This window comes from Stegostoma tigrinum, chromosome 9 (genome assembly GCF_030684315.1).
Source record: "Stegostoma tigrinum isolate sSteTig4 chromosome 9, sSteTig4.hap1, whole genome shotgun sequence".
Taxonomy (NCBI): domain Eukaryota; kingdom Metazoa; phylum Chordata; class Chondrichthyes; order Orectolobiformes; family Stegostomatidae; genus Stegostoma; species Stegostoma tigrinum.
This window is the reverse complement of record NC_081362.1, coordinates 96,401,912-96,424,414: the sequence shown is the minus strand read 5'-3', so window position 1 is coordinate 96,424,414 and position 22,503 is coordinate 96,401,912. Positions and strand designations below refer to the sequence as shown.

At 44.8% G+C, this 22,503-nt stretch overlaps 1 protein-coding gene across 1 annotated transcript in view; it reads right to left on the bottom strand.

The window, feature by feature from the left end:
• Positions 1–22,503, bottom strand: part of LOC125454593 (uncharacterized) — a 75,144-nt gene that overhangs the window by 38,423 nt on the left and 14,218 nt on the right. The window contains exon 2 of the mRNA XM_059648782.1: positions 6,098–6,451. Coding sequence (XP_059504765.1) covers positions 6,098–6,451 — 354 coding nt within the window. The remainder of the gene's footprint in view (positions 1–6,097; positions 6,452–22,503) is intronic.

Here is a 22,503-nt window from a genome sequence, read left to right as displayed (position 1 = left end):
CTTAGGGCTTGGATTGGTACATGGGAGTATGATGTTATTGCTGTTACTGAGACTTGGTTGAGGGAAGGGCAAGATTGGCAACTAGATGTCCCAGGATATCGATGCTCCCAGCAGGATAGAGAGGGAGGTAAAAGGGGTGGAGGAGTTGCATTACTGATCAAAGACGATATCACAGCTGTACTGAAGGAGGGCACTGTGGGGGACTAGAGCAGTGAGGCAATATGGGTAAAACTCAGAAATCGGAAGGGTGCAGTAACAATGTTGGGGCTGCACTGCAGGCCTCCCATCAGTGAGCATGTGATAGAGGTACAAAATGTGTAGACAGATAATGGAAAGATGTAGGAGAAACATGGTGGTGGTGATGGGAGATTTTAACTTTCCCAACATTGATGGGGATTCACTGAGTGTAAGGGGTCAAGATGAGGCAGAATTCCAAAGGAGCATCCAGGAGGGTTTTCTGGAGGAGTATTTGCATAGTCCAACTCCGGAAGTTGGCATAAGTAGGGAGGAAGTGTTGGGTGTCCTAGAAGGCATTAAGGTGGACAAGTTCCCAGGTCCAGATAGGATCTATTCCAGGTTTTGAGGGAAGCGAGAGAGGAAATAGCCGGGGCCTTAACAGATATCTTTGCAGCATCTTTAAACATGGGTGAAGTCCCGGAGGACTTGAGAGCTGGCATTGAGGAATGAGCCCAGCCAGGTGGTTGAAATTACAGTAGGGGACTACTTTGGAAATAGTGACCACAATTCCGTAAGTTTTACAATACTCCTGGACAAAGATGAGAGTGGCCCTAAAGGAAGAGTTCGAAACTGGGGGAAGGCCAACTAAACCAAAATTGAGCAGGATCTGGGGAATGTAGATTGGGAGAAACTGTTTTAAGGTAAATCCACATTTGATATGTGGGAGGCTTTCAAAGAGAGGTTGATTAGTGTGCAGGAGAGGCATGTTCCTGTGAAAATCGGGGATAGAAATGGCAAGATTAAGGAACCATAGATGACAGGTGAAATTGTGAGACTAGCTAAGAGGAAAAAGGAAGCACACATAAGTTCTTGGCAACTGAAGACAGACAAAGCTTTGGAAGAATATCGAGAATGTAGAGCGAATCTGAAACAAGGGATTAAGAGGGCTAAAAGGGGACCTGAGATATCTTTAGCAAACATGGTTAAGGAAAATCCCAAAGCTTTCCATTCACATATAAGGAGCAAGAGGTTGACTAGAGAAAGGATTGGCCCACTTAAGGACAAAGAATGAAAGTTATGCGTTGAGTCAGAAAAAATGGGCGACATTCTTAACAAGTGCTTTGCATTGGTATTTGCCAAGGAGAAGGACACGACGGATGTTGAGGTTTCGACATAGATGTTTGATGACTCTAGGTCAAGTTGGCATCAGTAGGGAGGAAGTGTTGCGTATCCTTGAAGGCATCAAGGTGGACAAGTCCCCAGGTCCAAGTAGGATCTATCCCAGGTTTTGAGGGAAGCAAGAGAGGAAATAGCCGGGGCCTTAGCAGATATCTTTGCAGCATCCTTAAACACGGTTGAGGTCCCGGAGAACTTGAGAATCGCTAATGTTGTCCCCTTGTTTAAAAAGGATAGCAGGGACAATCCAGGCAATTATAGACCAGTGAGCCTGACATCAGTGGGAGGGAAGCTGCTGGAGAAGATACTGAGGGATAGGATCTATTCCCATTTGGAAGAAAACGGGCTGATCAGAGATCGACATCATGGTTTTGTGCAGGGAAGGTAATGTCTTACCAACTTAATAGAATTCTTTGAGGACGTGACAAAGTTGATTGATGAGGGAAAGGCTGTAGATGTCATATACATGGACTTCAGAAAGGCGTTTAGTAAGGTTCCCCATGGAAGGCTGATGGAGAAAGTGAAGTTGCATGGTGTCCAGGATGTTCTACCTAGATGGATAAAAAAAAACTGGCTAGGCAACAGGAGGCAGAGATTACTAGTAGAAGGGGGTTTCTCAAATTGGAGACCTGTGACCAGTGCTGGGACCACAGTTGTTTGTGAATTACGTAAATGGCCTGGAGGAAAGTATAGGTGGTCTGATTAGAAAGTTTGCAGATGACACAAAGATTAGCAAATAGTGAAGGGGACTGTCAGAGATTACAGCAGAATAGAGATAGATTGGAGAGTTGGGTGAAGAAATAGCAGATGGAGTTCAATCCAGACAAATGCGAGGTGATGCATTTTGGAAGATCTAATTCAAGAGCAAACTATACAGTAAATGGAAAAGTCCTGTGGAAAACTGATGTATAGAGAGATCTGGCTGTTCAGGTCCATTGTTCCCTGAAGGTCGCAACGCAGGTCAATAGAGTGGCCAAGAAGGCATACAGCATGTTTTCCTTCATTGGACGGGGTATTGAGTACAAGAGTTGGCAGGTCATGTTGCAGTTGTATAGGACTTTGGTTTGGCCACATTTAGAGTATTGTGTATAGTTCTGGTAACCACATAACCAAAAGGATGTGGATGCTTTGTAGAGGGTGCAGAGGAGGTTCACCAGGATGTTGCCTGTTACGGAGGGCGTTACTACGAAGAAAGCTTGAGGAGATTAGGATTATTTTCAATAGAAAGATGGAGATTGAGGGGGGACCTGATTGAGGTCTACAAAATCATGAGGGGTACAGACAAGGTGGACAGCAAGAAGCTTTATTCCCAGAAGTGGGATACTCAGTTACGAGGGGTCATGAGTTCAAAGTGAGAGGAGGAAAGTTTAAGGGAGATATGTGTGGAAAGTTCTTTATGCAGAAGGTGGTGGGTGCCTGGAAAGCATTGCCAGCGGAGGTGGTAGACGCAGACACATTAGTGTCTCTTAAGATGTATCTGGACAGGTACATGGATGGGCTGGGAGCAAAGGGATACATACCCTTAGAAAATAGATGAGAGGCTGAGACAAAGGATCTTGACTGGCGCAGGCTTGGAGGGCCGAAGGGCCTGTTCCTGTGCTATAATTTTCTTTGTTCTTTGTTCTTGGTTCTACATATTCTGAGCATTCTGAAATACTCCCTTAAATATCTGTCACTGTGTCTCTGTTGATATTTTCCCCTCACTTCACAGGCCTGTTCATTCCAGCTAGTTCAGCTTTCATTTCTACGCAGCCACACTTAAATTCAAAATACTAGTCTCTGTTCGAGTCTCCTTTCAAACTGAATGTAAAAGTCAATCATATTGTGGTCATTGCTACCCAGGAGGGCCTTTACTCTGAAACCATTACTCCTGTCACATTCCACAATGCCAAGTCTAATATAACCTACTGTCTGATTGTTTCTGACAGCAGCATTTTACAGAATCACTTTCCAAAGAAACCAATGAACTCTTCATCCAGGCTACTGTTATCAATCTGATTTCTTCAGGTTATACGTAGATTTAAGTCACTCATGATGTTCCCTTTTTCACAGGCACCCAATGTTTCTTCTTGTACACTTTCTTCCACACTGGCTCCTGCTGTGGGGCCTGTAGATCACTCCCATGAATGATTTCATTCCTTTACTGTTCCTGACCTCAATCCAAACCGATTCTATAACATAATCTCCTGGACCAAGGGCATCTCCTGCTGTTATACCAATGCCAGAGAGAAGCCCTTTCAGCCTCCTCTAACATTCATGGCTGATCATCTAACTCAGTCCCTTGTTCTTTATTGTAAGATTTAAATGTTCAGCCTGTCTTCTGGGACTGGATTCATCATCCAGTCACCTTCTGACCCCAGATCAAGCTGAAAGAGGGTGGGCACAAAGTTTGTTTAGGATGGAATTGTGTTTTTAAATCTTAAATCACTCCCTACCCACACCACCCCATTAATTCCCCAAAACAACTTTGTTTCTTTTTTCTCTGGGCTATAGCTCCTTTCTCTGTTTGGTGTTAACTTTACAAGAACTAATTTCTACAAGAAATCTCCACTGGAAACCATGGGTAACATCCTGCATGCTCAAACTTTAAGGTTCCGGCCCTTACAGCCTGTTTGATGCTTGTAATCGTTTCAATTGTCCATTTTCAGTTCACAGACTCCAGAATCCTTGTGGGTTGGAGACAGCAAGAACTGCAGATGCTGGAGTCAGAGTCAATACAGTGTGGAACTGAAAGAACACCCCAGCTAAGGCAGCATTAGCAGAGCAGGAGAGTTGATGTTTTGGGCCGAATCATCAGGACTGGAGATGGGGAGGGGAGCTGGGAAATAAAGTGAAGGTAGGTAGGATGGCAATAGGTGGATACAGGTAGGGGTAAAAGCGATTGGTCAGTAGGTTGGCTGGGGCAGATAGATGGGGAAGAAGATGAAAAATAATGGAAACTGCAGATGCTGGAGAATCCGAGATAACAAAGTCTCGAGCTGGATGAACACAGCAGGCGAAGCAGCATCTTAGGAGCAGAAAAGCTGATGTTTTGGGCCGAGAACCTTCCAAAATATCAGCTTTTCTGCTTCTAAGATGCTGCTTGGCCTGCTGTGTTCATCCAGCTCGAGACTTTGTTATCTGGGGAAGAAGATGGACAGGTGGTGTCCGATCAAGGAGGTGAGGATGAGAGGGAGTGTTGGTTATGAGTTGAGCCCTTGGGTGGGAAGATTTTGAAACTACTGAATTCCATGTTTGGGCCATCATGCTGTACTCTCCTGAGGTGGAACATGAGGTGTTGTTTCTCCAGTTTGCGTGTGGCATCATTGTGGTACTGGGTGAGGCCCAGGATGGACATGTCACCAAGAGACTGAGCGGGAGTTAAAATGGTTCGCATCCCGAAGATATTGTTGATTATCATGTACAAAGCATAGCTGCTCCACAAATATATCACTGAGCCTGTGCTTTTTCTCAACAGTGTAGGAGAGGCCACATTGTTACCAAGGATAGTGGATCATCCATTTGGAGATTTTCCTTTTTCATAGCAATGTACTTACACCGAGGTTTCTGAAATACCCTCTCAAATGTCTGTCACTGCGTCTCTATTGATCCTTTTCCTTCACTTCACTTGCTGGTTCACAGATGCAGTAGCCCAGGTTGGATGAGACACAGGTGAACCCCTGTTGGACATGGACAGTTTACTTTGGGCCTTGGATGGAGGTGTAGGGACATGTGTTATAGCTCCTGCAGTGATAGGGAAAGGTGATGGATGTGGTGGGACTGGTGAACCGGATGAGGGAGCCACAGACTGGCTTTGTTCCCCTTCTGGGTCCCAGCTTCCTTTGGAGGGCTACACCCTGCTAACCACAGAGAGGGATCCTGTCAGCAAATAGCTTCCTGGGATTCCCATCTTCCAACTTTTTGTTTCCTTTATTCATTCTCAGGATGGGGGCGCCCCCCCCAATCCCTAACTTCCCAGAATTCATTGCCCAACCCTAATTGCCCAGAAGGCAGTTATGAGTCAACCTCATTGCTGTAGGTCTGGAGTCACATGCAGACCTGAGCAGGAAAGGATGGCATTTTTATTCCTGAAAGTAGTAGTGAACCAAATGGGTATTTTGCAACAATCGACAATGGGTTCATGGATTCGCAATTCCAGACATTTTTATTGAGTTCAAATTCTGCCTCAGAACCCGGGTCCCCAGAATGTTACCTGGGTCTCTGGATTAACAGTCCAGTGATCACGCAATGAGACCATAGCCTCTCCTTGTATTGCCTGTGAAATATGATTCCAACTTCCCAAAATTACAACTGACAAGATCGCCCCTTGCACCTTCAAGTCGGAAGAGATATTTGGTTTCATCAATGGGTGCAGATTTGATCATAAATATTTGCTTTTACACATACACCCCTGAAAATGTCCCCATGTAACCAGGCACCTTTACTTATTGTGATCATTGTTCCTTCTAATTGAACTCTGTGTAAGATATAACACGGTGCAGAGCTGCAGGAACATAACGGGCCAGACAGCATCAGAGGAGCAGGAAAGCTGACGTTTCGGGTTGGGACCCTTCTTCAGAAACTCTGTGTAAGATGTTGTTGGAGCACGTTCACACATCGACACGTTTAATCCAGATTTTACTCTGTTTTGAGGCGATAACTTCCACTGTATAAGTGACGATGTTGTCACATTCATTTCTTTGTGAGATGGTAATTTAATCATCATATTTGGAACAAAATTAATATAATATTAGAGAGTACTTACTGGTTACATTCAGGCGGGTTCCGTTTCCATAGATCTTCCCCCAAATCTCACAGTTGTAGGTGTTGCTGTCAGTGAGCTTCAGGTCTCTGATGGTCAGAATGTAACTGTTACTGGTTACATTTCTGGGAAGCTGGAACCGCTCAGAGAATCCTCTCGATCGGTAAACACGGCCGTTTACATAATGACTCAATATTTTCAGCCCACCACGTGAATGGTGCCAGTGTAGATCATATCTGTTCACAGTGGAATCAGCATTGCTGCTTCGCAAATCACAGCGAAATGTCACTGTGCCACCCTCAGTCACTGTCACAGCTTCAGGGAATTGGAGAAGAGTTGTCTGTGTATCCACCCGACCTGTGAATCAAAAATAACTGAGATTAGAACATAATAAACACCTTCAAATCATAGCAGTTCTCAAAATGCCTGTGCATTGACAGACACATATTCTGTGTTGTTAACATTGGTGTTGTCGGCGACTTATTTTAAATGTAAAATTAAAACAAAGTACTGTCGGTGCTGGAGATCTGAACTAAACAAAAACAGAATTCGGCAGGTCTGGCAGTGTCTGTGGAGAGAGAAACAGAGTGAACGTTTCCAGCCGAGTGACCCTTCTTCAGAGCTAGCCTGAGCAAAATAGTGCAGATTCTGGAAATCTGAAATATACAAAAGAACACAAAAAGTACAGGAGAAACTCAGCAAGTCTGGCAGGATCTGTGGAGAGAAAAGCAGAGAATTTATTTCAAGTTTGTCACCTCTCACCAGACCATACTTTTTTTTCCACATTGCCCTGATGTGACCAGCAATTCCACGGGATAAGGTCAACCCAAAAACGGAGAAACTGCAACTGAGATGCTGCTTGGCCTGCTGTGTTCATCCCGCCTCACAGTTTATTATCTTGGATTCTCCAGCATCTGCAGTTCCCATTATCACTGAAACTGCGACTGAGTTCGCATTCCTGCTGCGGATTTATACTTCAATGCTGTTCGTAATGACAATGGTCATTAGAATGAACAGGAAAACATGGGAAATCTGCCTGTTTGATGAGATTTTTAAATTTCCAGCTCAAAAGAATGGCGTATGATCTGAGAAAGGAGGCTTCTTAATCTCATCTATTTAATCACATCCTTGCAGAATGACAAAGCTACCATGTCCCAGTAGCCAGGGGTCCATGATCAATCTGGAAAGGAATGTGCTTTGGAGTTGGCCTTAATATTGCTGACCCTGCATGTTGTAGATTGTATCTGCCTCAGATCCATGCAGGAATAACAGCAGTTTGTCTGTGTGTTCGAGTGTTCTGAAATGTCTATTTCATGTTTACAGCTTCCTTCTCCAGCAACCTCTAAATTTTGAGATAAAAAGTTGTAGAGCTGGATGACCACAGCAGACCAACCAGCATCAGAGGAGCAGGAAAGCCGATGTTTGGGCCTCGACTCTTCTTCAGAAATGGGGGAGGGGAAGGGGGTTCTTAAATAAACAGGGAGGGAGGGGGAGGCAGATAGAAGATGGATAGAGGAGATGATAGGGTGAGAGGAAACAGACAGGTCAAAGAGGCGGGAATGGAGCCAGTAAAGGTGAGTGTAGGTGGGGAGTTAGGGAGGAGATAGGTCACTCCAAGGAAGACAGTCAGGTCAAGGAGGCGGAATGATGCTGGGAGGTAGAAGATGGGAGAGGGGCTTGAGGTGGGAGGAGTGGTTAGGTGGGAGGACGGACAGGTTAGGGAGGTGGGGACAAGATGGGCTGGTTTTGGGATATGGTTGGGGGAGGGGAGATTTTGAAGCTTGTGAAGTCCACATTGATACCATTGGGCTGCAGTGAAATATGAGGTGCTGTTCCTGAAATCTTTGGGTGGCATCGTCATGGCACTGCAGGAGGCCCAGGATGGACATGTCATCCAAAGAGTGGGAGTGGGAGTTGAAATGGTTCGCGACTGGGAGGTGCTTTCATTTGCAGCTATCCAAGTGTAGGTGTTCCACAATGCAGCCCCCAAGCCTCCGCTTGGTCTCCCCGATGTAGAGGAGGCCACATTGGGAACTGCGGATACAGTATACCACATTAGCAGATGTGCAGGTGAACATCTGTTTGATGTGGAAGGTCTTCTTGGGGCCTGGGATGGGTGTAGGCATGTTTAGCACTTCTTGCAGTTGCAGGGAAAAGTGCCTGGTGGGGTGGGGCTGGTGGAGCAGAAAAGGGAGTCATGGAGAGAGTGGACCCTCTGGAAAGCAGATAAGGGTACGGAGGGAAAAAATATCTTTGGTGGTGGGGTCAGATTGCAGATGGCAGAAGTGCCAGAGGATGATGTGTTGGGTCTGGAGGTTAGTGGGATGGTACATGAGGACGAGGGGGATTCTGTTTTGGTTGTTATTGCCGGGAGTTGGGTGTTGTTAGGCATGAGTTGTGGGAAATGTGCGAGACCTGGTGGAGGGCGTTTTCGACCACTATTTTTGTGTGTCAGTATGATGTGTGTATTTGTGTCTCTTGTATGTAAGTCCATGTTTGTGTGAAACAGTGTGTGTATATTTGTGAGGTAGTGTGTGAATGAGTGTGTGTCTCTGTGAGTGTGTGTGTGTGTGTGTGTGTGTGTGTGTGTGTGTGTGTATATCAGACTGAAAGTACGTGTGTGAGAGAGACAGTCAGAGACAGTACTGATTTGGTGGAGCTGAACAAGACCAGCATCCAGTCGGATTCACACAGCATTAAAGTTAGCACAGAGATATGAAAAGTGCAGAAAACTTCGGATGTGAAAATACAGCAAATTCACTCACCATTGGTTAGGACAGACCCTGCTGAGGAGAAAATGCAAGAAATTCCAGAAAAATGTTTCAGGCAAAACCAAGATTAAAGAGCACAGCATACATTTGTTCTGTTCCCTGTAATTGATTGAGGGTCTACTTATTTCTGAAGCAAACACACACAAACGCATACACACATGATCTCTTTCACACACGCATTCTCTCACACACACGTCTACACACACTTTTCACTCATATGCAGTCTCTCCCTCACTTGCACTCTCTCTCTCTGACTAACACCCAAATGCATTCATTCACACATACACATACTCAAACTCTCTCACACACACACACAGACTCACCCACAGACATACTCACAGAGACACTCACACATACAAACATTCACAATGCCCTATCCTGAGCAAGCAGTCCTTTCATTTCATGGCTGTCATTAAGCTACAGTTGTCTGTGGGTAGTAACATCTTGATCTGATACACTGTAATCAAAGTTTGAGAATGAAATCTGGTAAAACTACATGCAAATATACAAACATGCTCACTCGGAGCAGGAGTAGACCGCTCAGCCCCTCAAGCCTACTTGCCATACGACAATACCCTGGGCTAAACCTACTTCACTCCTGCTTGCAATGAACAAGCCTTGATATTTAAACATTGATCTCTTGTTTATGATTCTCCTAGAAGAGGAACTATCTTTTCGACGTTTCCCTCAAATGTTGGACACATTGTGTTGTGTTTTTTCAACATGGGGCTGGTTGGGTACAGACAGGCTATCTACTTTGTTGCAAACAGCCGATGTAACGGGTGAAGTTAGCTGTTTCATGCTGCTGCTATGTGAATGGTGTTCACAAGTAACAGGACACTGACATTGAGCCAGAAAGGCATTCTGTCAAATGCGCAATGTGGTAAATGAGTTTTAGTGCCAATGTTCTGACAGATATATCCGTCAAATGTCCAAAAGACTGGCCAATGACACATGACCATCCATTGTCCACTTACTAAACAAACAGGATTCCCTTGCATTACAGTAATTCTTCCCTGTACTTGGTGTTTCTTTCAAATTGTCATACTGGATATAGGGGAGGTGGTGACCTGGTGGAAATGTCACTGGAATAAGGCGAACCTCAGGGCAATGTTCCAGGGGCAGAGTTTCAAGTCCCATGATGGCAACTAGTTGAATTTGCATTCAATAAAAATATCAAATTAAAAGCTGGCATAATGGCATTCATATAACTATTGTTGATTGTTGTCAAAGCCCATCTCATTCAGTAATATCCTTCAGGGAAAGAAATCTGCCAGCCTTACCGAGCCTGGCCTACATGTGAGTCCAGATCCACAGCAAAGGGCCTGACACTGAGCTGTACGCTTAAATAGCCCAGCAAGCCTCTCAGAGCAAGGGCAATAATGAATGGCAAAATATGTTAGCCTTGTCACTAACACCACATGTCCTCAAAAGCAAGTTTAAATAAAGTCAAAAGATATTTGTTTTCAGCAGTACTTGAGTTCTGCACTTCCAAATTAGAGTCTGAACTCCAATAAATTGGTTAACCAGAATGATTCCTTCACAAAACCACGCAGATTACTTTGACTTTTCCTGAGTGTTTTATCATAATATTTTTAAGAATAGCTTCCAACATTTTCCCTCTGACAGATGTTGAGCTAACTGGTCTATTGTTTCCTGATTCTGTCTGAAAGAAATTTCCTTGAATCCATGGAATTTTGAAAATTCAGAATCGATGTGTCAAATATTTCACCAGCTACTTCTGTTAGGATCCTACAATGATGTCCATCAAGACCCAGACTTGACTGTGTATAGTTCCAACAATTTACTCAGTGCCACTTCTGCAGTGACTATAATATTATTGAGTTCCTCCCTCCCTTCCAGTTCCAGGCTTACAACTATTTCTTGAATATTGTTTATATCCCCTCTTGTGAAGATCAATGCCTTTTCAAATCATATTCTTCACTTTCATTTCCTACAGTTCCAATATGCATTTGAAAATCTTTCTTTCCTATAGAATCTCTTACTGATTTTTAATTCTAGCTAAATTTCTTTCATACTCTAATTTGCTCTCCTTCATAACCTCCAAGCCAATTTTTGTTTTTTTTTATAACCTACCTCTGTAGACCTTTGGCTATGTCCCATACACCAGTTCACAACAGCTAGCTCTGCTTTCATGTCCTCATCATAGTTCTTATTTATGAATAAAATATTAGTCTTGGACCCACTCATCTCCCTCACACTGAATGTAAAATTTAATCAGAATATGTTCACTGTTACCTAGGGAATGCTTTCTCTGTGAGATTATTAATTAATTATATTTTGTTGTACCAAGCTCTCTGGTTGGCTCCAGAATCTGCTGATCCAAAAAATTATCCTAAAAGCATTCCATGAATTCCTAATCGAGGTTACATTACCCCATCTAAGTTTTGTAATATATATTGAAATTAAAATTCAGCATGGTTATGACAATAACTTTCCAACAAGCTTCTGTTATTTCTCACTTCAGCATTGGCAGTTCTTACATCTCCATTATTTTTACCTTTATACTCCAATCGAGCACATGGGCACAGTTGGGAAGGCAATATGTCGCTTTCAAATGTGAATTCTTATGTTCATCATTTCTTATTTTCACACAAGCTTCTTTTGGCAACCCAAGATGTTGAACTTTTTCATCCTCCTATATTGCGCTCATACCATCATTAGTTAACAGAACAACCACACCACTATTTCCTGGCTTACAGTCTGTCTTTTTTTGCTTTGAATGCAAAGTGCATTCAGATAAGACATGGCCTCGAATTTTTGTGGCATATCGTCTTATCTACTGATAAACATTTAAATTGGTTTGGTCTGCCCCTTCCTATCATGGTATGTTTTTCACGTCCTATGTGAGTATGTTCCTCTCTTAATTTTTTTTCACTTTGGTGAATTATTACCTCCGCCCAAATTTTAATTCATAAAAATGCCTGGAATTAAGAGTTGAATGATGCCCATGAGGCTGCTGACGCTTGTTGGAGATACCCATCTGGTTCATGAATGTCTTCTAAGGAAGGAAACTTGCCATCCTTACCCAGACTGGCCGACATGTGACTCCAGACCCATAGCAATGTGGTTGATTCTGAATGGCTCTCTGGGTAATTAGGGGAGGGTAATAAATGCTGGCCGAGCCAGCAATGCCCATATCCAGTAAATGAAAAAGAAAACAGTCTCAAATTAGAGAAACTCTCCCTGACTCATGTTGGCTTTCACAGTTTAAAAGTTAAAAAACTCTCCCTGGCTCATGTTGGCTTTCACAGTTTAAATTTGGCTTATTGACCTAACACAGGCAAAGAAGCTTCTTCCACAGACTTCCTCTTTACTTTGAGGAAGTAACTTTCTCTTCGGTTACATGAGAAGCTGTGAACTAGGAGCAGGAGATATCGACATGGACTTTCAGAAAGATCCTGGCTCATCACAGAAGGTTGTCACGACCTTTGGAAACATCTTTCTCTCTTACCATCTTTCTGCTTTATTGATTTGTCACCTCTTCCTAAAATTGAACTCTTCATGTAACTTCTCAGTTTTAAGCCCTGTCTTTTACATTATTTTACAGCTGAGGAGAACATTGTCTCCATCATGGTACGTGTGGAGCCCATCCCACTGGTACAAATTCCATTTGGGATATCTGGAACCCACTTCTCCACATCAGTTTAGTGCTGTACATTGATCTGGCCACTCAGCTTTGGCCTGTCTCAGCTTGCACATGCCTCAGGTAATAATCCAGAGATTTCCTCAAGCCTGGCTATAATTGTGGGAGGTGGTCGGCCAGATAAGCACATTAAAGTAATTGCCCTGTACCGTCATGAGAATCCTCCTTTGCCGTAGATTGGCCTCCTCATTCCTCCCAGAAATCCCTCCAGAAACCTTTGTTTCTACTTATCTTATAGTGTTCACTCTGTGATCTGTTCTTGAGGTGAGTTTTACATGAGTAACTCCAGACCCCTCCCCTCCTCCTACTCCCCTATCCTGACCTCTACCATCTGGATAACTTCGATCTCAGAGGATAAGGTGTTTGAATATGGTCACTGTACAGGAATAAATTATACAGAAGACAAAAGGAGGAAAATAGGCTGGAAAAAAATTAATAACAGGCTTCTCCTCCATACAAAGTGAGAGAAGACTGAGAAATTGCGAAAAGTGAGCTGACTGCTTTTCACCCTTTGGTCCAACATGGCTCTAACTTTGTGCTCCAGAAACCTGACAAATACAATACAGAAATGGGGACACGTTGAGCTGAAAACATTGTCACTCTCAAGACAAAAAACATTGCATTTTGAGTGAGAATTAGAAATAACAAGGAATGACCTTCTGTAGCACAGCATCTCTCCATTTCACAGAAATTAGTAGCACGGTCTCTCCTGGGAGGAACAGCTGTTCTAACTGTCCTGAATCTGCAATTTATCATTTCAAAGGCCAACAATATGAATTTCACTTTGAATATCTCCCTTTGATCCTCAATGGCAACAACTTGACCAATTAGGGGAAGTGATGGTTTTGTGCTATTAGCATGGGACTATTAACCCAGAAACCCAGACAATGTTCTGGGGACCTGGGCTTGAATCCTGTCTTGGCACCCGGTGGAATTTGAATTCAATAAATATCTGGAATTAGGAGTCTAATGATGATCATGAAGCTATTGTCAACTGTCAGTGAAAACCTACCTGATTCAGTAATGTCTTTTAGTGTCCTTCTCTGGTTTGTGACTCCAGATTCACAGTCATGAGAGTAATTGTTATCTTGTGGGCAGTTAGGGATGGGCAATAAATGCTGGCCTCGTAAGCGATGGTCACATCTTGTGAATGAATATGAAGAAAATTCCCTTTCGAACTGTGTGTGTGTGTGTGTGTGTGTGTGTTAATTGAACACATATTCAGTCCACACTTGGTCCACAAGCATGTCCCTATGCTCCTCATCACTTCTCTTCTCACCATTTTCAGTCTAACCTATATGTCCTAGCCTCTCACACATCTCTATATAAAAGACCAATGTGATCTAAACCAAGCCACCTTCAACCATCCAGAGTTAGCACTGAGCTCAACAATTTCTGATCATAAGTATGTCTCCAATTTATTTGCACAGCTGCTGATGGTCACATTTCTGCTGTGGCTACCCCCACCTCCCCAGACCTTCCAATCTTATCTTCAGTCAAATTGCACCATCATCCCTTCATTCATTTAATTTTGTTTGCCTCCTCCCTGTCACGGACCTCCTCTTTTATCCTTCTCCTTTCCAACTATCCCTGACTTTGTCCTTACTAAAAACTAAAAGGATGACTAACATTTCCCTGATAATGGGAACTGCAGATGCTGGAGAATCCAAGATAATAAAATGTGAGGCTGGATGAACACAGCAGGCCCAGCAGCATCTCAGGAGCACAAAAGCTGACGTTTCGGGCCTAGACCCTTCATCAGAGCTTTTTTAAGGGGTCAGTGGAAGGAGGGTTGGGTTCCCGGTTGAAGAAGTAGGCATGCAGGCGAAGACGGCGGAAAAACTGCTCTATGTCCGACCGTGACTGGTATTCGTTGATGTGTGGTTGTAGGGGGACAAAGGTGAGCCCCTTGCTCAGGACTGACCGTTCGTCCTCAGTCAGTGGGAGGTCTGGGGGGATGGTGAAGATTCGGCAGGGCTCAGGGTGGCTGTCTCCTCTGGGGTTACAGGCTGTGGAGGTTGTGGGCGGAGCGATGATGTCGTCGGCCGTGGGCGGGGTTCCGTCGGCGTCGACCGTGGGCGGGGTTCCGTCGGCGTCGACCGTGGGCGGGGTTCCGTCGGCGTCGACCGTGGGCGGGGTTCCGTCGGCGGTGGGAGGATCGGGGTGGGCGGCAGCAGCTGAGGTGAGGGTGGTGTGTGGGCTGTAGTACCTGGACGTGGAGGTGGTGACTGCAGCAGCGGTTCCGGAAGTTCTGTGGCCGGCGGAGGCGGATGTGACGTCATCGGTGGGGTCTCCGGCCGTGTCCTCATGGTCAATGGCGGCGGGTGCATGGTGGGGGAGGGGCAGGGACAGAGTCGGGATTTGGGAGGCGCAGGAATCCTCTTGTGGGTGGCAGGGGCCAGTGAGTTGGTTGTACTTACGATTTTTGGTGTCCAGTAAAGCTGAGTGGAACTGGGTGTTCAGTCTGTGGATCCTGCGGAGGATAAAAAACAGCAGGGGTCCTTTGCAGGTCTGGGAGAGGGAGGCTCTGAGCTGGGGCAGGTTGGATTGCAGTGCCTGGAGGTGCCGGCGCATGGCTGCAAGTGTCTGTTTCAGGACTCGCAGGGAGAACCGCTTCTGAAGGGTCTGAATATTCTGGGTGTAGAGGTGGTCACGGTTGGGGACAAATTGGGAAGGCTGAAATGTGGACTGTAGTCCCTTGGGGATGATCTGGTTCCGTAGGCAGGTGCTGAGAAAGGTGATGTGGCTGTGGTACCTGGTTTGCTTCAGGACATGGTCGAGCAGTTTCAAGGCCGAAGAGATTACAAGAGAGTTGCAATGGGAGAGAGATTCCCTGAGGTTGGTCCGGAGGGAGGAGGGTAACTTCTTCAGGTTAGGCATCCCTGAAAGAGGCTTCGCAGTGAGGTTAAAATAGTATCAGTGATAATGGGAACTGCAGATGCTGGAGATTCCAAGATAATAAAATGTGAGGCTGGATGAACACAGCAGGCCAAGCAGCATCTCAGGAGCACAAAAGCTGACGTTTCGGGCCTAGACCCTTCATCAGAGGCTCTGATGAAGGGTCTAGGCCCGAAACGTCAGCTTTTGTGCTCCTGAGATGCTGCTTGGCCTGCTGTGTTCATCCAGCCTCACATTTTATTATCACTAACATTTCCCTGTTCCCTGAAAGGTCACAATCCCGAGACATTAACTCTGTTTCTTTCACTGAAAATGTTGCCAGGCCTGCTGAGTTTCTCCAGCAGTGTTTTTTCTTTCAAATTTCAGATTGCCAGTATCCACAGTATTTTGCTTTAAGCTTGGTCTTTGAGGTCATTGGATCTAATGGAGGAATGAAAGAGCATGGGGGACGCCATTCAGTCTGATATGGCTCTGTCAGTTCATTGAAAAATTTGCCCAATGAGTCTCACTCCACCTGCTTTCTCCCCACAACCCAGGAAGCAATTCCTTTGCAAGTGACTGCCCCATCCCAAGCAATTGCAGCTGGACACAGAGTAAAACTAAAAGACGAGAGGGTCTGGAAATAAAAGATACAGAGGATCTCAAAAGAAACTCAGAAACATCAGCAAAACGACACCTCCTGATTAAAGGGTCATTTGCGACCCAGAACACCCGCATCATGATTTGTGGATTAGGTGCAAAGCCTACTGTGACAGATGGTCAAATTTGAATTCAATTAAAAAGTGTACACTGGAATAAAATGAACTATTCTAATGGTGACTATGTAACCGTTGTCAATTGTCACAAAACTCACCTGTGCACTAATGTCTTTTAGGGAAGGAAATCTGCTGCCCTTACTGGTCAGGCCTGCGTGTGACTCCAGACCCACAGTAATGTGGGTGACTCCTGACTGTCCTCTGGGCAATTAGGGATTGACAATGAATGCTGGCACAGACAGTGATGCCTACATTCCATAAATGAATTAAAAACAAACCACTAGTTTGAATCTAATGTGTACATATATGGTGACAAATGCCTGCAGTCTAGGGTCGGCAATCTGGGAAAGGGAGGGGAAGGATGGGGGAGGTGGATTGTGACGAAGGGGCTTCTGGAGCGGGGGGCAAGTTGAACACAGTTATGCATGGTGTAGAAAGCCTGGGAAGGAAAGGCACAGTTTTGGGTTCCTGACTCCAGGCCTCAGCAGCTCAGACTCCCAATTCACATCAAAGTTTATCATGCATTTCTTCAAGCAGCTGTGACTTCCATTTAATGCAAATTCCCAGGTCAATTCTGAACACGACATAAAAATAAATGTTGTTTATGAACACACTGGATTGACAAGCTTCCCCTCACCAAGGTGATGGCTGAGCAATTTTATCATTTGTTTATCAATCCAGAGACCCAGGGAATGTTCAGGGGATGTCTGGTAGCTGGTGGAGTTTGAATTCAGTAAAAATACCTGGAATTAAGAGTCAAATGTTGACCATGAAGAGATTTACCAGAATGTTGCTGGGTGGAATGTTTGGGTTATAATGAAAGGCTGGGACTTGTTTCACTGGAGGGTAGGAGATGACAGTCCGACTCATAGAACTTTATAAAATAATGAGACGAACAGATAAAGTTAGTAGCAGTTGCATTTTTCCTGGGGCGGGTTTTCAAGGCTGGGGTACATAGAACATTACAGCACAGTACAGGCCCTTCGGCCTTCGATGTTGTGCCGACCTGTCATACCGATCTCAAGCCCATCTAACCTACACTATTCCATGTACGTCCATATGCTTGTCCAATGACAACTTAAATGTACCCAAAGTTGGCGAATCTACTACCGTTGCAGGCAAAGCGTTCCATTCCCTTACTACTCTCTGAGTAAAGAAACTACCCCTGACATCTGTCCTATATCTTTCACCCCTCAATTGAAAGCTATGCCCCCTCAAGCTCGCCGTCACCATCCTAGGAAAAAGGCTCTCCCTATCCACCCTATCTAACCCTCTGATTATTTTATATGTTTCAATTAAGTCACCTCTCAACCTTCTTCTCTCTAACAAAAACAGTCTCAATCCATCAGCCTTTTCTCGTAAGACCTTCCCTCCATACCAGGCAACATCCCAGTAAATCTCCTCTGCACCCTTTCCAAAGCATCCACATCCTTCTTATAATGCGGTGACCAGAACTGAACACAATACTCCACGTGCGGCTGCACCAGAGTTTTGTACAGCTTCACCATGACCTCTTGGTTCCGGAACTCAATCCCTCTATTAATAAAAGCTAAAACACTGTATGTCGTCTTAACAGCCCTGTCAACCTGGGTGGCAACTTTCAAGGATCTGTGTACATGGACACCGAGATCTCTCTGCTCATCTACACTACTAAGAATCTTACCATTAGCCCTGTACTTTGCCTTCCGGTTACTATCCCTAATCAATTTATTCTTTTCTAGATGATTATAAATCCTATCCCTTATAACCTTTTCCAACACTTTACCAACAACTGAGGTAAGGCTCACTGGTCTATAATTACCAGGGTTGTCTCTACTCCCCCTCTTGAACAGGGGAAGCACATTTGCTATCCTCCAGTCATCTCGCACTATTCCTGTAGACAATGATGAGTTAAAGATCAATGCCAAAGGCTCAGCAATCTCCTCCCTGGCTTCCCAGAGGATCCGAGGATAAATCCCATCCGGTCCAGGGGACTTATCTATCTTCACCTTCTGAAGGATTCCTAATACCTCTTCCGTGTGAACCTCAATCCCACCTAGTCTAGTAGCCTTTATCTCAGTATTCTCCTCGACAACATTGTCATTTTCTAGAGTGAATACTGTTCAAAAATATTCATTTAGCGCTTCCCCTATCTCCTCTGACTCCACACACAACTTACCACTACTATCCTTGATTGGGCCTAATCTTTAAGCTGAGAGGAGAGAGATTTAAAAAAAGACACAAGGGGAATTTTTTTTACCCAGAGGGTGGTTCACATGGAGAATGCACTTCCTGATGAAGTGGTGGATGTGGGTAGAATTACAACGTTTGAAAGACATTTGGATAATTCCATGAATAGGAAATGTTTGGAGGGATGTGAGCTAGAAGCAGGCAGGTGGGACTAGTTTAGTTTGGCATTATGTTCAGCAAGGTTTTGTTTATGAGCTGCACAGTTCTGCAACTGTGATTCTATGAAGCTGATTGTTGGAGAAACCCAACACGCTCATGAATGTCTAGGAGACAGAGATGACTGCAGATGCTGGAAGCCAAAGTCAATAAACACGGAGCTGGACAAGCCCCGCAGGTCCTCCCCAGATTGACCTATCCCTCCCTACGTCCCCACCTATACTCTCCTCTCCAGCATCAGAGGAGCAAGAAAGTCAATGAACACAGCAGGCCAAGCAGCATCTCCGGAGCACAAAAGCTGATGTTTCGGGCCTAGATCCTTCATCAGAGAGGGGGATGGGGAGAGGGTTCTGAAATAAACAGGGAGAGAGGGGGAGGCGGACCGAAGATGGATAGAGGAGAAGATAGGTGGAGAGGAGAGTATAGGTGGGGACGTAGGGAGGGATAGGTCAATCCGGGGAGGACGGACAGGTCAAGGGGGCGGGAAGAGGTTAGTAGGTAGGAAATGGAGGTGCGGCTTGAGGTGGGAGGAGGGGATAGGTGAGAGGACCCTCTCCCATCCCCCGCTCTGATGAAGGGTCGAGGCCCAAAATGTCAGCTTTTGTGCTCCTAAGATGCTGCTTGGCCTGCTGTGTTCGTCCAGCTTCACACTTTGTTCTCTTGGATTCTCCAGCACCTGCAGTTCCCATTATCTCTGAGCAAGAAAGTCACCGTTTTGTTCTGAAGCCCTTCATCTTCTAGGGAAGGAAATCTCCAGTCCTTACCTAATCTGACTCCAGACCAGTAGCAGTTTGGTTAATTTTCGATTGCCCTTTGGGAAATTAGGGATAAGTAGGAAATACTGGCTTAGTCAGTGACACTCAAATGAAAAAGAACGGTCCCAGATTAGTGATGCCCTCTCTGACTCCTGCTGGTTTTCACAGGTTTAATTTGGTTGATCAATATTACACATGATAAGGCTTCTTCCACAGGCTTCCTCCTTATTCTAAGAAAATATCTTTCTCTTCAGTTGCACGAGAAGTTGCGAATTGTCTATCTGCTTTCCTGCTGTCGGCCTGTCATTCTGCCTGCCTGTCCATCTGCCTGTCTGTCAGTCAGTTTTTCTATCTGCCTGTTTAGTTGGCATGCAATGCCATAACTATCTAGGAAATGTGAACCCACTCAGCCAAATGACAGGTGGAAGAGACAACCTAACTGCATTTCTCTAAAACAATCTCCTATTTCCAGTGTAACTGAGTTTGGGATTCTGTTGTCTCTGCTCCCGAGAGCTGGCATTGTGATGATATTATCTGTTTGTGATGTTTCTCTCTACACGTGCTGGCAGCAGTTTCAATGTCACACTGAGCAGGCAGGCTCACACAGAGCCGAGGAAACCCAACAACTAAATTTAAAGTGATACTAACCAGATTCAGTCAATAAGTGTGTTTTCGAGCACTGCTTATGGGCCAGGAGCATACAAGGAATTGTTTCCACTTTACAAAAAATTCCCTCCTCTCCAGAACGTGCATCTCACCCCTAAAGACTGCCTCCAACTGCCACCTGAAATCTGCCTCCTTCCCTACCTCCCTGCTGTGCTGTGTTCCTGTTCTCTTGTGGTCGAACACTCCTTACCACAGGATCTCCCTCACCCCTCCTTCTGATCAATCCCAGACACCCCATCTCTCATCTCCTGATCACGGCCTGCTCAAATCCCAGTATCTAACTAAACTTAGGCTATACAGATTAGATTAGATTACCAACAGTGTGGAAACAGGCCATTCGGCCCAGCAAGTCCACACTGCCCTTTGAAGCATCCCACCCAGACCCATCCCCCAGTAACCCACACACCCCGGAACACTACAGGCAATTTAGCATGGCCAATCCACCTGGACTGCACGTCTTTGGACTGTGGGAGGAAACCGGAGCACCCGGAGGAAACCCACGCAGGCACAGAGAGAATGTGCAAACTCCACGCAGACAGTCACCTGAGGCTAGAATCAAACCCGGGTCCCTGGCACTGTGAGGCTGCAGTGCTAACCACTGAGCCACCATGCCACCCAATACAGATTGGGACTCTGCTCACTGGAGTTTGGAAGAATGAGAGGTGATCGCATTGAAACATATCAGATTCTTTCCGGGCTGGATATTGTCAATACTGAGAAGATGCTTCCCCTCATGGGAGAATTTATGACCAGAAGGAAGAGTCTTAGAAGGAAGGGGTGCTAATTTAACACTGAGATGAGGAGGAATTTCCTCTCTCAGAATTTTGAATCTCTTTGAAACTCTGCCACAGAAGCTAAAAAGGTAGAGTCATACAGTCATACAACACACAAACAGACCTTTAGGTCCAAATGGTTCATACCAACCCTGTTCCCAAACTAAACTAGACCCACGTGCCTGAATTTGGGTCACATCCCTCCAAAACTTTCCCACTCATGAATTTATCCAAATGTCTTTTAAATGTTGTAACAATTCTTAATTCTATCATTTCTTCTGTAAGTTCATTCCACACATGTGCCACACTCTCTGTGAAAAAGTTGCCCCTCATGTCTATTTTAAATCATTCTCCTCTCACCTTAAAAATATGCCCCCTGGTTTTGAACTACCCCCACCTTGGGAAGAGACCATTGTCATTCACCTTATTCATGCCCCTCATGATTTTACAAACTGCGGCCAGGTCACCCCTCAACCTTCTACACTCCAGTGAAAATGTACCAACCTTCCCAGTTTGTTTTAATACCTCAAACATTCCATTCCCAGCAATATACTGACAAATCTTTGCTGAGCCTTCTGCAGTTCAATAACATCCTTCTGGCAACAGGGTGGCCATAATTTCACACAGCACTCCTGAAGAGGCCTCACCACTGTCCTGTGCAACCTCAACATGACGTCTCCAATTCTGTATTCAAAGGACTGAGCTTCGAAGGCAAGAATTCCAGACACCATCTTAACCACCCTGGTCTATCTGTGATGCAACTTTCAAAGATTAAATATTTGAAACCCAAGATCTCTCTGTTCTACAACACTATTGAGGGCCCTACCGTTAATTGTATAATTCCGTCCTTGTCTGCATTTCCAAAATGCAATCCATCACATTTATTCAAATTAATATCTATCTGCCTTTGACCCTATTGATCAAAATCTCTTTGCTATCTTAGATAACCTTCTTCACTGTCCACCATACCCTCAATTCTGGTGTCATCTGCAAACTTTCTAATAGCCTTTCCATTCTCATTCAAATCAATTTTCTAAATGACAAACAGAAGTGGACGCAGTGTCAATCGCTGCGCAACACTGCTGATAACAGGCCTCTTGTCCGATCCTCCACCACCAGCTGTCTCCTACCATTAAGCCGATTATATATTCAGTTGGAAGGCTTACCCTGAATTCCATGTGATCTAAACAAAAAACTGAAAGAACTGCAGATGCTGTATATCAGGAACAGAAACAAAATTGCTGGAGAAGCTCAGCAGGTCTGGCAGCATCTGTGAAGCAAAAAACAGAGTTAACATTTCGGGTCCTACTGAGGAAGGGTATTTCACTACTAAAAAGAGGAAAAGTGGAAGTTCATGCATTACTGCTGGAGCTAACTAAGATTTCATTAGAAACAAAAACAGAAGTTGCTGGAAAAGCTCAGCAGGTCTGGCAGAGAGAAGAGAAATCAGAGTTGATGTTTCAGGTCCCATTTCCCAGCATTTGGCCCTTATCTGTCTAATTCAGAATCATCGCCCCATCAATAGCCTTTTAAATGTTGTAACTGTACCAGCCTCCATCACCTCCTGTGCCAGCTCTTTCCACACATGCACTACCCAATGCAGTAAAAGTTACCCCTCAGGTCCCTTTTAAATCTTTCCACTGTCAGCTTAAACCTACGCCCTCTCATTTTGGACTGTCCTACCCTGGAGAAAGGATGTTGGCTATTCATCCTATCCATGACTCTCATTTTTTTTTAAA